The 14,767-nt window shown below is 70.9% G+C and overlaps 1 protein-coding gene across 2 annotated transcripts; it reads right to left on the bottom strand.

The window, feature by feature from the left end:
• Nucleotides 1-99: 99 nt before the first annotated feature.
• UNC5A (unc-5 netrin receptor A) lies at nucleotides 100-12,462 on the bottom strand. 2 transcript variants are annotated; one of them, XM_080555163.1, is made up of 16 exons: nucleotides 12,321-12,462; nucleotides 4,837-5,058; nucleotides 4,530-4,673; nucleotides 4,338-4,441; nucleotides 4,052-4,232; nucleotides 3,777-3,944; nucleotides 3,439-3,603; nucleotides 3,165-3,353; nucleotides 2,355-2,654; nucleotides 2,166-2,253; nucleotides 1,912-2,080; nucleotides 1,575-1,808; nucleotides 1,318-1,467; nucleotides 1,046-1,210; nucleotides 792-970; nucleotides 100-653 (listed from the first exon to the last, which is right to left on the bottom strand). In XM_080555163.1, exons 1-16 carry the CDS (start codon nucleotides 12,445-12,447, stop codon nucleotides 488-490), a joined length of 2,751 nt encoding a protein of 916 aa, XP_080411289.1. In that variant the 5' UTR covers nucleotides 12,448-12,462; the 3' UTR covers nucleotides 100-487. The 2 variants fall into 2 exon arrangements, with proteins under 2 accessions (XP_080411289.1, XP_080411290.1); XM_080555164.1 differs by lacking the exon at nucleotides 3,777-3,944.
• Nucleotides 12,463-14,767: the final 2,305 nt, after the last annotated feature.

Below are 14,767 nucleotides of genomic sequence, written 5' to 3'. Positions count from 1 at the left end.
TCCTCCTCCTCCTCGCCCCCAATAAAGTGCTTTGTTCCGCACCTCTGACTCCTGGGGTGAAGGCAGGGGGCCGGGGGGCACAGCTGGGCAGAGCCCCACGTAGCAATATATATCGAATTTATTTACATTCACGTCCGCCAGACCCCCCGCCCGCGGCACCGCTATGTACATAAGGCCAAGTGTAAATACTTGAATGCACTTAATACAGAATTAAAAAAACGGTCTTTACACAACACGGCACGGGGCCCGGGGCCGCCCAGCCCCGGGCGGAGACAGCACGACGGCACCGCACGCACCACGCACAACCCAGCGCCCGCCCGCACCCCGGCCCCGCGCCGAGCCCGGCACCCACGGCCATGGCCACAGCCACGGGCAGCCCTCCCGGCGGGCGCGGGCCGGGAGCCGTGGGGCAGCGGGGCCCGGGGGCCGGCCGGGGCCCCCTCCTGCCCCACGGTCCCCAGGAGAGGGGCCGGGGCCCCGCCGCGGCTCAGCACTCGGCCTCGGACACGGCGAAGAGGGCACCGTCCTGCTTGCCCACCTCGGCCACGGCGGCGGCCAGCTGCGAGAGGTTGCCGTTGGGGAAGTGCCGTGCCTCCCACAGGTTGAGGATCATGGCCGTGGGGCTGGGCTTGGAGGCGTAGAAGCTGAGATGGCTGCGGGGCAGAGGGACGGCGTCAGGGCACGGGGACGGCTCACCGACAGCATCACCCCGCTCCCAGGGACCCGCAGGGTGCCATGGGTGCAGGATGAGGCCGGACATCCCGCTGTCCCCATCCCCGTCCCCACGGCACCTGTCGAGATTGAGTTTCTGGGCCAGCGTTCTCCAGTCGGCTCCCCGGGCACACGGCGTGTCCAGGCTGCTGATGATCTTCTGGCGGATGAGGAAGGGGATCTTGAAGGCACTGGGACCCACCAGGGCCGGGGAGCCCACCTCGCTGTCGGGGACCAGCCAGTCCGAAAACCTCGTGTCCTGCAGGGGAGAGCACCGCGGGGGTGAACTCGTCCCAGGGATGCCGGGGGGGGGGTCCCCTCACCCTGCCCTCACCTTGGCGATGTTGAAGTTGATGGTGAAGCTCTGCCCGTCGCCCTCCACCTGCCAGATCCAGATCTTGCAGGCCAGCTCACACGTGCTGGGGCTGAGGCGCTCCAGGGTGAAGGTGCAGTGCAGGTAGGGCTGCAGCCCGCTCCAGATGTGGTAGAAGGGGATTTCCTGTGGCGGGGCGAGGGCGGTCACGGCAACGGGGACCCCCCCCCCCCATCCTTCCCCCGGGTGCCAAAACCAGCACGTGCCCCCCCCCCCCCCCCCGTTCCCCTTACCTGGTAGCTGGCGAGCAGCTTGCTCTTCCAGAGCGAGCTGGGCATGTCGTGGATGGAGAGGCGCAGGTTGTGGTAGCTGTCCTTGAAGTGCAGCACGCGGGGGGCCCCGATCAGCTGCCCCCCCATCTGCTTCTCCAGCTGGATCACCTCCTGGTGGCGTGGGCAGATGTTGGGCAGAGCCCGTCCCGCCGTGCACCCCTGGTGTGGGGTACAGACCCCCTCCCAAAATCCCAGCACAGGGCGGGGAGCCCCGGTACCTTGAGCGCGTCCTGGGTGTCGCTGAGGCAGTAGACGCGGATGTTGTACTCGAGCGAGGGGCAGGCGGCGGGCGCGAACAGGACCAGCTTGAGGCGCTTGGAGGCCGCCATGCTGAGGGACTCCCCGACCAGGGCGAAGCGCCCCAGCTGCTCCGTGAAGATGTAGCAGGCCTGCGCCTCCAGCTGGCAGTAGTACAGCTCCGTGCACGGCTCTGCGCCCAGCTGCAGCACGTCCTGCGGCACGGGGAGATGCAGCCTCCCCCACCACCAAAAAAAAGCCCCCCACGGGGGGGGGGTTCCTCTCCCCACACCCCTTCACCCCCTTCGGGGCGCTCACCTCCCACGTGCCCTCGCACGACTGCTTCTTCAGCCGGAGGCTCCAGTTCTCAGCGCTGGCCTCCACGCAGTGCCCCATGGCCAGGATGGCGGGGCGGGTGAGCAGGACGCCGGGGGGGCCGCAGCTGACGATGGGGCTCAGCAGCGTCTGGCAGCCGGCTAGGGGCAGCCTGGGGGGGGACACAGGAGGTTTTGGGGAGGATGAGCGTAGCCGGCACCCCCGCAGCCCTGATACCCGGCAGCTCCGGCACCTACCTCACCTCCTCCTGCTTGTGCAGCGTCAGGTAGACCTCGTAGATCTTCCCCCGCGGGATGGCGTCGGGTGGGATCAGCAAGCTGATGCCTGGTTGGGGGGGGGAACGCAGGCAGCAGGCTGAGCCCCCCCATCCCTGCGCCCCGTGGGGCGACGCAGCCGCTGGGCGGCCCCCCCAGTGCCCGCCGTACCTGTGTTGGGGATCATGAGGCGCCCCCCCAAGAAGTTGAAGGTGCCGTAGGCCATGTTGGTGTTGCCGCGGGGCAGGGAGCGGAAATAGCTCTGCGTGGAGAGCCGGGCCACGAAGTCGGCGCCCTCGGCGGCGGGCGAGCTGTGGTGCAGCGTGTGCCGCCCGGCGCCCAGCGGGCTCAGCAGGTGCCCGTTGGGCAGCTGGAGCTTGGCGGGGCCGTCCTGGCGCGGGCACAGCGAGCCCTGGTAGGTCATGGTGGCCGTGCTGAGGTCGGGCTGGATGGTGAGCAGGCTGGGGTTGTCTGCGGCACAGAGCGGGGGCCGTGGCGCTGCCGCCCTCACATGGGGGCGCAGCCGTCCTGGGGGCCGTGGGGGGCACAGCCCCAGCCCCACGGGAAGGACCTGATGGGGCGCAGCCACCCACGGGGGGCCAAAGGGTGTTGAGCCCCTTACCCACAGCACAGACCCTACAGGGCCCAAGGAGCACCCAGCTCCAACCCTATGCCCAGGGACCCTATGGGATGCAGAGCCCCCTACGCACAGCCAGGGGCTCTGTGGGATACAAAGCACTGGCCCGCCATCGGAGACCCTATAACAGAGCCCCTGTCCCAGCATCAGGGACCCTATGGGGCACACAGCCGCTTCCCAGAGACCCCACAGGGCACAGTGCTCCTACCCAGGGAGACACGGAGCACACAGTCCCTCCCCAGAGTGCCCCCCCGTGAAACTGCCACCCCAGGGAGCAGGGGACGCCGTGCCCCAGCAGCGTGCAGCTGGCAGCGCGGGCACGCAGCCCTGTGCCCCTCGCTCACCGGCCTTGCTGGGCTTGATGCTGACGGGCTGGAAGCCGGCGGTGAGGATGGAGGAGTCGGCCACGTCGGCGTCCAGGCCCCCCTTCTTGCGGCAGTACACCAGCACGCCCACCAGCAGCAGCAGCACCAGGCACACGGCCACGGCGATCAGCCCCACGTACAGCGCCACGTCCTCAGCACCCTGGGCGGCTGCGCGGGGCAGGGCGTCAGCACTGGGTGCAGCTCCGTGTCCCCGTTCCCCCATCCCTCGGCGCGCCCTCCCCGTGGCACTCACCGGGGCTGCAGAGCTCGGAGGTGCAGTTGCGGGTCTCCAGCTCGGCGCCGTGGCACTCCTGGCCCCCGTTGCGCGGCGCGGGCTCCGAGCACTCGCGGCTCCGCCAGTGCGTGCACTCGGTCCCGCACACCGACCACTTGCTCCACTCCGACCAGGCTCCATCCACTGCGGGCACAGCGGGGGTCAGCACCCCGCCGGCACCCCCCTCAGCACCCTTTCCCCTGCCCCGGGGCTGGGACAGACAGACAGACACACAGGGGTGGGAGGACGAGACGAAGGGGGTGGGCGCGACGATGGGTGCAGTGGGGCGCAGGCGGTGCCGTGGGCACGGCGGGTACCTGGGCAGAGGGTGGTGCAGGCGCTTTTCTGCACGTTTTGGCCCTCACAGAAAGCCCCCCCGTTGAGGGGCGTGGGGTTGGTGCAAGTCCGGCTCCGCTTCTGCCAGCCCCGTCCGCAGCTGGTGCTGCAGCCCGACCACTGCGTCCACGTCGACCAGCCGCCGTTCACTGGGTGGAGAGGGACCCGTCAGCACCCGCCGGGCCGGGGGGACGCCGGGGGACGGGGACAGTGACACCGGGGTGGCACAGCGGGGCGGGGAGCAGCGGGGCCGTACCGTAGACGGTGATGGCGGCGGAGGCGCTGCGGCGGCGGGCCACGATGTTTTTGGCCACGCAGGTGTAGTTGGCGGTGTCGGCCAGGCGGGCTTGCCGCAGCACCAGGCTGTGCTCCGGCGTCACGTAGACGTTGGCGTCCAGCGCCGGGTCCACCAGCTCCTCGTTGCGCAGCCACTCCACCTGTGGGCACGGGGACGTCGCTGGGCGCCCGTTCGGGGAGCACCCACGGCATCCCTGCAAGCAAAGGGCACGCGGTGGTCCCCGACGCCTCGTCCCACAGCTCACCTCGGCGGGGGGGATGCCCTCGGGGGGGCGGCACGGCAGCACGATGCCCTGCTCGATGGAGACCTCCCTGGCCGTCGGCTCCTGCTCGAAGTTCTTGCGCAGATCTGGGGAGGCGCAGCACCCCGTTATAGGGGCCAGCACCCCGCGCCCTGTCCTGCCTGGGGACCCGCCAGGGCGGCCCCGGACACTCACAGGCGATGCGCACAAAGGCCTTCTGGCTCTTGGTGGTGCCGGAGGAGCTCCATGCCACGCACTGGCACCAGTACTCCTCCAGGCCGAAGATCTTCTCCACTTGCTGGCGGGTGATTTCGATGCGCACCTCCATCACGGGCAGCCCTGGGACGGGAGGCAGCACGTGAGTACCGGCCGCCCAGGAAAGCTCCCCGCGGGTCCCCAGCTCCGTGCAACCCCCGAGAGGGATGCACGTGGCTCCCCGCGACCACGGCTGCTGCCAGGAGCCACGGTGGCTTGGGGGAAGCGGCGCTGAGCCGGCGCTCACCAGTGCTGCGGTCGGTGCTGTGCTGCGTGACGTGGTCGCCCTGGTGCACCCACTCGCCGTTGCACTTGAAGTAGATCTGGGTGGCGGGGGTGGCCCGGCAGGCCAGGCTCACCGGCTTGTTCTTCACGATGTACACGTCCTCGGGCTCCAGCAGGAAGCGGGGCAGCAGGTCCGGGGACGCGCCGGACACGGGGGTGGCCACGGTCGCGCTCTGCTGAGCACCTGCAGGGACACGGGGACTCGGCCACCTCCGGGGCCACCGGTGGCCCCACTATCTGCCCCCGCCGCCAGCACTGCGGCAGCCCCGGCAGCCCCCCCCCAGCCCCGCCATCCATCAGCGAGAGGAGTAGCGCGGTGGCTGCGCCCACTGAACCCGCGCCGATCCCTCATGTCCGCACTTAGTGCTAATGAAAAGGAAATGTAGTGTGACCAATAAGGGACATCGCTCACTCCTCCCGGGGCGCTGCAGGCGCCCGCTGCCCCCCTTCCCCTGCACGCCGCAGGGGCCGCATCCTGCCCGGCCGCAGCCCGGCGTGGTGGGAGCCAGCGGGGTGCGCACCCCACTCCCGTGCCATGGGGACACGGCGTAGGGTGACACGGTGGCATGCCACGTCCCGTGTCACTTCCCAGGAGCTTGCACACACATGGCACACAGGGACTGGCCGTCCCCAGGTGTCCCCAGGGTGGCGAGGGTGGGTTAGGCCCTGCAGGTTCATCCCTGGTGGGGCTGAGCATCGCTTGGCTTTGCCTGGGGGCTGTGGCAGCCACCACAGGGGCAGGGACCCAGCGGGGACAGCAGCGCTGGGGACGTGGCACGTGGTGGTGGCTGTGTCCCCCAGCCCTGCAGGCAGCCGCGTGCCCCCGCAGCCGGCGCCCCCGCTCCTCCCGCCCCACGCAGGCGCCCGCTGTGGAAAGAGTTAATAAAACAGGGCCCTAAATAAGCATTTGATTAACAAACGATAAAATAGCGATTGTGTCACTGAATGAAGCTGTAATTGCTGCTGCTAATTGGCTGGTTAGGATTTAATAAGCAATTAAATGGGATGGAATGCGCAGTAATTAAGTGCCTTCGTTTGGCAACCGCCTGCCGCCCCCCGTGCACCCGCCGTGCCCCCAACTCGCCGCCAGGCGCGGGGTCCCCCTGCCCACCCGGGCAGCGCCGCCTGCCCAGCGGGGACACGGGGGACACGGGCATCCCTTGGGCCCTGGCTGAGTGTCCTGGGGGGCTCCGTGTCCCGCTGCTCCCCCCGGCTGGATCGGGCCCCTCCGGGCCAGGGAGCGGGCGCTGAGCAAGCCTGGCCGCGGTGCCCAGCGGGACGGGCAAGGTGCGGCAGCTCATTTACACGGCGAAGATAAACGGCCACCATAACGCGCCAGTTATTACCCCATCAGCACTTTTACAATGTCGCTAGCAATTAATTTAATTAAAACCCCTGTCCGGGATATACAGGCATTTCATATTTCACCGGTTTAATGACACCCACCCCCAGCTGCAGCCTGGGGGGTCACGGCACGGACAGGGGCTGCGTGTCCCCCCGATGCGTGCCGGCGGTGACGCGGGTCACTGCAGCCCCCGTGGCTCACGCCACGGCACCCATGGCGCTGATGCCTCCTTCCCGTGCACGCTGTGCTGGGGGGGTGGGGGGGCTGCAACGGCCAGAAAGGCAACCCAGCACCAAAGGCTTTATTTCTGAACTAAGAGGGATGCTCTGCACAGCAATAAAGCTGCCGGGCTGCGGCTGGCAGGCGGGTTAACGGGCTCGCGGCGCTCCAGGGCCCTGCCTCTTAATCACGCGTGGAATGAGCACGGAGGGCGCTGAGCCGGGTGCTGCCCGTCGCGGCCGAGCAGAGCGGTGCAGGGCGGCAGCACGGTGGGTGCAGCATGGACAGGAGCCCCCCCCCCCCCCCCCAGGCCCTGCACCCAACGGGGCCACCAGCGCCTTGTGGACAGGGTGGGATGGGCACCGAGCACAAGGCAGACCCACGGAGCCCCCCAGAGGGATGCCATCCTGCCGCTTAGCACCGCGCTGAGCACCACTGTGGCTCTGCCATGGTGTGACCCAGTCGAGGCACCGATGGGCTTCGGCCGTGGGCAGGGCTGTGGGACGGAGCTGGCCTGGAACCCTGGCAAGGGAGCGGAGGGAGCACGGTGTGGGCCCCCCAAACCCCACGGGCACCCCAAGCACATCGCGGCTCTCTCCTATGCACCACAGGCACCCCACAGCACGGCCACCCCAAACCCAGCGTGCCCCCCACGCACACCACGGACACCCCCACGTACTGCGGGCGTCCCACAGGCCGCGGGCACCCACCCCGCCCGCCGTGGGCGCCCCGCGCAGCGTGGGCACCCCGCAGGCTTCGGGCCCCCCACGCGGCGCTGCGCCGGGCTCCCACACCGCGCGGCCTCTCCGCTCACCTGCCGCTGCGTCGCCATGGAAACAGGCGAGATGCTTATGTCACCTTGCAAGGGGAGCCGCCTAACTTCGGGAGGATGGGGGACACGGGGACCGGGGGGGGGCGGGGGGGTGCTGGTCCCGCTCGCCACGGCCCCGACCAGCCGCTGTCTCAGCAGCGGAACGGGTAATTGGGACGGCGGCGTGCTACCGGCGCCGATAAATCACTGCTGCTAAACCTAGTGCATTAAGCGGGGCTTTATTATCAATTATCCCCCACCCACGTGGGCTAACGAGCGCAGCGGCGGGCCTAACAAAGGGGCAGCGTGCCGGGGAAACTCGGGGTGCTGCGGGGCTGGCCACCCCCTGCCCTCCCAGGGGGATGTGGGCACCCGGCTTTACCCCATCACTGCGGGCTGTCGGCCCCGCCATGCGCAGCCCCCGCTGCTCCCTGTGCCCCCCCGGGTGCTGCCACCCCCAGGGGCCCCTCCATGTAGCACCAGAGCCCCCCAGCACCAAGCACGGGGTGCACTGCTGCCACTGGGCAGGGTGAGACTGCGGGGTGCCCCAGTGGGGAGGGGACCCCGCCAGCACCCATTACACCCCCACCCCGGGGCTGTGCCCCCCACCCCCCAGCCTGGTCCCACTGCTCCTCAAGGGACTGTTCCCGCGCCCAGCACCGGTTCCGAGCTCCCCAGTGATGCTGAGCGCAGCACGCCGCTGCCTGCTGCGAGGAGACGCGGGGAAGGTCAGCGTGTTCTTGGCGAGGAGAGCCTGCCCGCGGGCGGCCGCAGCAGCGCCGGCCCCGTGCCGCCGGCTCGCCGTGCCACCCCTGTCCCCTGCCCGCAGCCCTGCGGCCACCCCGGCACCGTGTGCGGTGGGGACCTGGGTGCCAGCCCCTGCCTCCGCCGGCTGTGCCCCCCCGGGGGACCTCCCCGCATCACCGCGGGCATTGCAGCCGGCAAATTAAATCCCCAGCTGGAGCCCCATAAATCGCGGCCCGCGCCAGGCCTGGCACTCCATTAAAATGAAAGATTTCCTCGCACTTCGCAGGCGCCCGGCCTGCGCCCCGGCAGCAGGTAATTAAAGCAATAATTGCTGCTGATTGCGCCCGCCTAAACGAGGGAAAGGCGGGTGCTGGGGGGTGGAGGACGCCGGTCCCGCCGCGCCCAGGAGAGCCTGGGGGTGCCAGCCCTGTGCGCTCCATGCAGCCCGGGCACGGGGTCCCCTTTGACGGGTGCCGAAGTGGCACCGCGCGGAGATGCCAGCCGGGCGCCGGTGCCAGCTCCAGCCGGGCAGCGAGCCAGCAGGGTTGGACGCCAAGGCCGGGCAGCGCAGCCCGGCTCCGGGCCAGTCTGGTGTGCGGCAAGCCCCGGGCAGCGGGGACGATGGGCACAGGGCGCCAACGCGTCCCCGAGTGCTGCAGGGCACGGCCGTGTGCCATGGGCACGGTGCCACTCCCTGCCCTGACAGCGTGTCCCAGCGTCCCATTGCCTGGCACCACCCCACAGGATGGCCACGTGAGTCCCCGGCGTGCACCCCACGGGTGCCACCCCCACGGGTGCCAGCCCCACGGCCACGTCCCGTGGCACTGCAGCGGCTGTGTGGGGGCCGCAGGGTGCCCGGCTCCCGGCGAGCGCGTGGCAGCGTCTGGGCGCTGATTAAGCGTGCGGTTGTTATGAATGAATTAGTCAGGCGGGTTTGCATGACAATGGAACTGCCTAATTACGGATTTTAGCTGATAACACTCTCCCCATTACATGCAATTAGCATGTGCCAGCGCGGGCACAGCTCCGCGGGCTGCACCCTCGCGCCGCCCCAGCGCCCACCAACGGGGCTGCCGAGGTGCGTGGTCCGAACCATGCCCACGCCTCCAACACGCCGCCCCACGGCCGGGTTTTGGGGACAACGGGGTGCCGGCAAAGCAGCAGGGGGCAGCAGCCTCTCACCTCCCTGCAGACCAGCTCTGGGTGCCACCAGCTCTGGGTGCCACCAGCCCCTGCAGCCAGCGCTGGGCACCCAGGGCACCCCAGAGCCTCTCAGCCCCGCTGCCCCGTAGCACAGAGCTCTGCTCCCAGCCAGCCCCCGGTGCCCACCGAGCCCCCGGCCCCAGCCCCCCGGCAGGACCCGTGCCAAGCCATGCCAGCCCCAACAAGCAGCGGCCGGAGCGCTGCACGGGGAGAGGGGCCCGCTGCGATGCGCTGCCCAGGGGCTGCCCTGGTCTGGGCTGTGGTGGGGTTGGGACCCGGCCCCGGGGAGCCAAGCGGCTTTTCTGGCTCTCCTCTAATTGACAGTGAAGAGCAAACGCTCTGACCGCACTCTGTCCCCGCCGGGAGCAGCGTCAAGGTCACCCTCAGCGCTGGGTCCCCGGCCGCAGCGGGAGGGAACCAGGTGGGGGGCCGGGGAAGGCCCCTCTGGCCACACCACAGTTCCAGGCGCCGGGGTCCTGCCCCATCCCACCCACAGCTCCGTGCCCCACGGCTGTGACCAGCAGCCCCAGCACACCACAACCCTGGAGCAGTCAGGCCTGCCCAGGAGGGGGCTGGAGCCTGAGCCCCCCACCCGTGGCCAGGAGGGGGTCCCAGTGTGCCCCGTCTGGAGCCAGCCCACCCCATCCTGCCGGCGGGCAGACACTCGACCTGCAGGAGCAGCGATGGTACCGACGGCCAGAGCAGTGCTGGCACCGAGGGTGCAGGGCAGGGTGGGACACGCACGGTGCCATCATCCCCGGGGGGGCACCGGACCCCAGCTGCACCCATGGCTGCGAGGTGCCGGGGGTGGCTGCGAAGGTGCCCTGCCCCAAGCGGCACCGGCAGCGCCCCGGTCCCCTCCTGCAAGCACCTGCCAGGCTCCGCCAGGTTTGATGTAGTGCCAGCCCCACGTGGCACCGAGCCAGAACAAACAGCCCTGGGCAGGCTGCGTCTGCCGCGCTCGCGCTGACAGCTGGCACGGCAGCTTCCCGGCCGCCCCGCGCGCGCCAGCCCTGCCCGGCGCCCTGCCCTCCTGCCCGCCCCGGTGCCGAGCCTGCCGTGGGATGCAGCGAGCTGGGGGGGCTCCAAGGATGGGGGTGCAGTGATGTGGGTGTGCCCTGTGGAGCCAGGGGGGCTCTGGAAGCCGGGTGAAGCTGGCGGCACTGCGTGGCTCAACGCATGGTAAGAGCCGTGCCCCCAGCCCACAGCTGCCCCCAATCCCTGTGGCCCCTGGGATGTCGGTGTGATGGGGATGTGCCCTGGGGGCAGGGGATGCACTGGGCCTGGATGAATTGGGGGGGTGAGCACCAGCTGCTGGAGATGCGAAGGGGAAGGGGAAAGGGAAGGGTCCTCGGGCAGCGGTGGGCCAGGGTGGCTTCAGGGAAGGATTCTGCCCCCGTGTCCTTGCCACCCGCCAGAGCAGCAGCAGAGCGGTGCACCTCCGGCACCTCAGCACCCTGCTGCCCGTGGATCTGCTCCTGCCCATCCCTGCGATCACCGGGAGCACAGCAAGGTCCGGAGACACGGCTCCACGGCTGCAGGCAGGGCCCCCTGCCCGGACACCTGGGTTCCCCTGTCCTGCACCTGTGCCTCAGCATCCCTGGGGAAGGGATGCCATGCCATGCCATGCCGTGCCATGCCGTGCCGGGCTGGAGAAGCACCCAGAGCACCGAGGCCCAGCCCCACCATGTCTGTGCCGAGCGGCGGCCGTGCAGGTGGCTGGGATCGGTCGCGCCGCGGCCGGCTGTGAGCTGCCTGCCAAGCGAGCAGCAGCGGCGGGCGAGCTCCTGCACCGCACTGCCCCGAGCCAGCGCTGGCACCGCCGCCCCCCCCGGCTCCCTATTTTTCCCTCCGCACACCCGGCACGGGGCGCACCCACCGTCCTGCCACCCTCCGTCTGTGGGTCACCATGGGGACAGCCGCGCTCCTTGCCCGGCTGGGGGTTGGTGCCCACAGCGTCCTGCGTACGGGGTCCTCTGCACCCACGGGGGCTGCACCCCAAGGACGGCGGCGTGCCACCCACCGTGCTCGGCCCTGCAGCGTCCCTTTGCAGACGGGGCCGTGCTGGGAGCACTGGGTGCAGGGTCCCCGTGGTGCCCGGCCAGGAAGGATGCGTGCGGGTAGCACGGGGGCTGCAGCCCCCCCATGCCGTTAGGGTGCGTACCCGCTCAGCCCACGCGGGTGCCCCCGTGCCCGCCTGGCACATCAAGACCAGGCGAGGGGACGTCTGCGGTGGTGGCAGGAGGGATGGTGGCCGGGACCCCAGGGTGCATAGAAGCCCCCCCCCGCCCCAGGGCCCCCACCAGAGCACACGTCCAGCTCGGGCGCAGCTCCCCTCCCCCTGCTCAGTCCTTTGTCTGCAGCCGCCACTTCCAGGCTAACGTGACACCTGCCAGGAGCCGCCGCCACCACGGGCACCCCCGCGCCCACCCCGCAGCCCCCGGCTCGCCGACGGGGGGGGTCCCGGCACGGCAGCTCCCCCTCCTCCCTCGGCGTCCCGGCCCCGGGGCTGCGGGCACACGGGGCGCACCGGGCTCCGGACCGTGCACGGCTGCACCAGCACCGACGCAGCCCCACGTACCCCGTTCCTTGGCCCCCCAGGTGCCCCCCCATCCCCACGCGGGGGTGACAGCAGCCCTGTCCCCTCCGCCACGGTCCCCCGCGTCCCGCCAGGTGCCGGGGCGGGCAGGGACCCCCCGCGCTGGGCGAGGACCCCCGGCGCGGAGCAGCTCCACTGCGGGCTCCGCGGGGGGCGGGGAGCGGAGCCGAGGGGGCGAGGCGGTTGTGGGGGGGGGGGGGACACGCGTGTGCGGCCCCGCGTGGGCGTGGGGAGGGGGCGGCAGTGCCCGGCTCGGGGCAGGGCGCACAGCACCACCCCCGTGCCCGGCCAGCCGGCACCCCGCGGCCAGGCGGTGCCCCGGCGCTCCGCAGCCCGGGGGGGGGGCCGGGAGGCAGCGTGCACCGGGCACGGCACGGCACGGCACGGCGGCCGGCGGGGTGGGGGGAGGACCCCCCCTAAGCCCCCAGCACCCCTCACCCGGCCGGGCACCCACCCGGGGGGGTCCCCCCCGCTGCCCTCCCGGGGATGCTCTCCCGGGGGTGACCTTGCCCGGGGACTCACCGGCGGCGGCCAGGAGGGCAGCGGCGAGCAGGGCGCCGAGCGGTCCCGGCGCGGCGGCGACGACGGCGGCGGCGGCGGCGGCGGAGGAGGCGGCGGGGGCCCGGCGGCGGCGCGGCCGCGCACCCATGGCGCGCCCCGCGGAGCGCTGCGGGCCGAGCGAGCAGGCGGCCGCGCTCCGCGGCGCCCTCAGCGGGCCATGGAGCCCCCGGCCCCGGCCCCGGCCCCGGCCCCGGCCCCGCCGCTGCTGCCGCCCGCGCCGCGCCGCCCCGCACCGCTCCGCCCGGCGCCGCCAATGCGGGGCGGCCGAGCGCGGACCCGCCCGCGGGAGGGACGGCGCAACAGCTGGGCGCGCCCCCGCCGCCGCCGCCGAGCGGGCACGGCCGCCCCCGCCCCGCACCCCGGCACGGCACGGCTCGGCTCGGCACGGCTCGGCACCCCGCCGTCCGCCCCGTGCGCCGCCCTCCGGCACGGCGCTGCCCGGCCCGGGGGCGCACGGGTGGGCTGCAGCCCTCCCCCTGCACCGCACCCCTGCGGGGGACGGCACCCACGGGTGGCACCCACGGGCGCGGCAGCGCTCCCGCCGGGGGTGAACTGTGTCCACCGACCCCGTCCCTGAACAGTGCCCAGACCCCCCCCGTGCCCTCTCCCCCAGTCCCTGCTGCCCCCCGTGATGGGCAGGGGGCCCCCAGCCCACCAGGCACCCCCACGGACACCGGGGTGCGGGGTGTCCCCAGCAAGTGCCGGCTTGCACTTGGAGATGTCACGGACGTGGGGACACTGTTTAAAGGGAAACGTGCCACCCGTGGGCACCCAGCGGGCAGCGAGGCCCCACCTTGCCACCTCCCCGCACTTAGGGGTGGCACGGGCACCGGGTGCCGTCCAGCCAAGGTCCTCAACCAAGGCTGGTGTTATGCTGCAGCGTGGGCATGGGGCAAGGGGGGGGGACGCTGCTTTGGAGTGCCCGAGGTGATCCCAAGCCAGCCCCAGTGCTGCTGAGCAGCCCCTGTCCCCGAGCAGCCCCTGTCCCCAGCAGCAGGGGCCGGGCAGGGGGCAGAGCTGGGCAGCAGCTCCGAGCGCCACGCAGAGTTAATTTCATTAGCAGCTCCAGGAGCAATTAACAATTGTTCTGCTGCCTTCGAGAGCTGAGGCAGGTGTGAAGCCAGCGCGGATCTCCAGCCTGCACCGCAGCCTCCACCTGCCCCGGCGCAGGGCCGGCAATGCCAGCAGAGCCACGGCCACGGCCAGCACAGCACAGCGAGGGGCCATGGCACACAGCGGGGAACGTGGGTGAGGTGAGGATCTCGTTAAGATCTCCCACAATCAGGATGCTCCCACTGCTGGAGAGCCCCACGCCGATACAGTCTCGTGCCGGCTGCGTGCACAGGTAGGGATGGAGCTCGGGGGGTGGCACCCGTGGGTGCCTGCTCCCTGCCCACCGTCCTGTGCTGTGTCCCCCCTGAACCCCGGCACATCCCGCATGGGCACCGCTGGGTCTGGCAGAGGCACCCACCAGCCCCCTTGCATGGGCAGGAGCCCCAGCACGGCGTAAACACCCTCCTTCAGGCTGGCTCATTATTACTAATGGCATTCGCATGGAAACAGGATGTTTTTACTCCTCGCCGCTCCATCTGCTCCTGCTGAAGTCACCGCGCCACACGTGAGCTCCCGGGGGGCTGCCATGGGAACCGGGACCGGTTCACCTCGCAGCGCAGGGACCCCCAGCCCGGGCTCCAGGACCCCCGGCATGGCACTGGGGAGGGACACGGGGGGTCCGGCTCTGCCCTGTGCCCACGCCACGTGCTGCCCCCACGACACGCGGTGCCGCCTGGGTGCCACGCCGGCGCTGGGCTTCGCCAGCCACGTCTCTTGTCACCCTCGATGTCCCTCCTGCGCCGCGGCCCGGCATGGCAGGGCTGTCACTGGGGAAGCGGCTGGGCGCGCTGACGAGTTAATAGACGCTAATTAATACAGATTGGGGAGATCACTTTCAATTCTGCTCGCTCTCCCTCTTGCCGAGGAAGGAGCCAAGGGGGTGGATGAGCTGGATCCCACTCCACTGCTGCCAGGGCTGGGCCAGCCTGGCCCATGCTGGTGGGGACAGCCGGGCTGTGCCGTGTCCTCCCGGCCATCCCCATACACCCAGCACAGGGTGCTCAGCACCCAGTGCCACCCCACTGGGCGGCTGGACGGCCGTGTGTCCCACCACCGCTGCACCCCGGGGGGATGCCGGCAACGCTGGCCCCGCCGGGTGCTGTAAATGGATTATTACTTGGAGTAATTAAGATGGAATTAAAAATTAATTCTGTTCTCCAGCATGCCACGGTCGTGGCTAAGCTGCGTGCTGCAGCCTTTCTGCCAGGGCTTGTGCCCGAAAGCAGCGGGGCTGGGGCAGAGGCGATGTCACCCGGGTGCTGGTGGCACGGCATGGAGTGTCCCCAAGGGGCTCG

This window comes from Anser brachyrhynchus (assembly GCF_964034855.1).
Source record: "Anser brachyrhynchus genome assembly, chromosome: 14".
In the NCBI taxonomy this organism is placed as follows: Eukaryota; Metazoa; Chordata; class Aves; order Anseriformes; family Anatidae; genus Anser; species Anser brachyrhynchus.
This window is presented reverse-complemented; position numbering and strand designations above follow the sequence as displayed.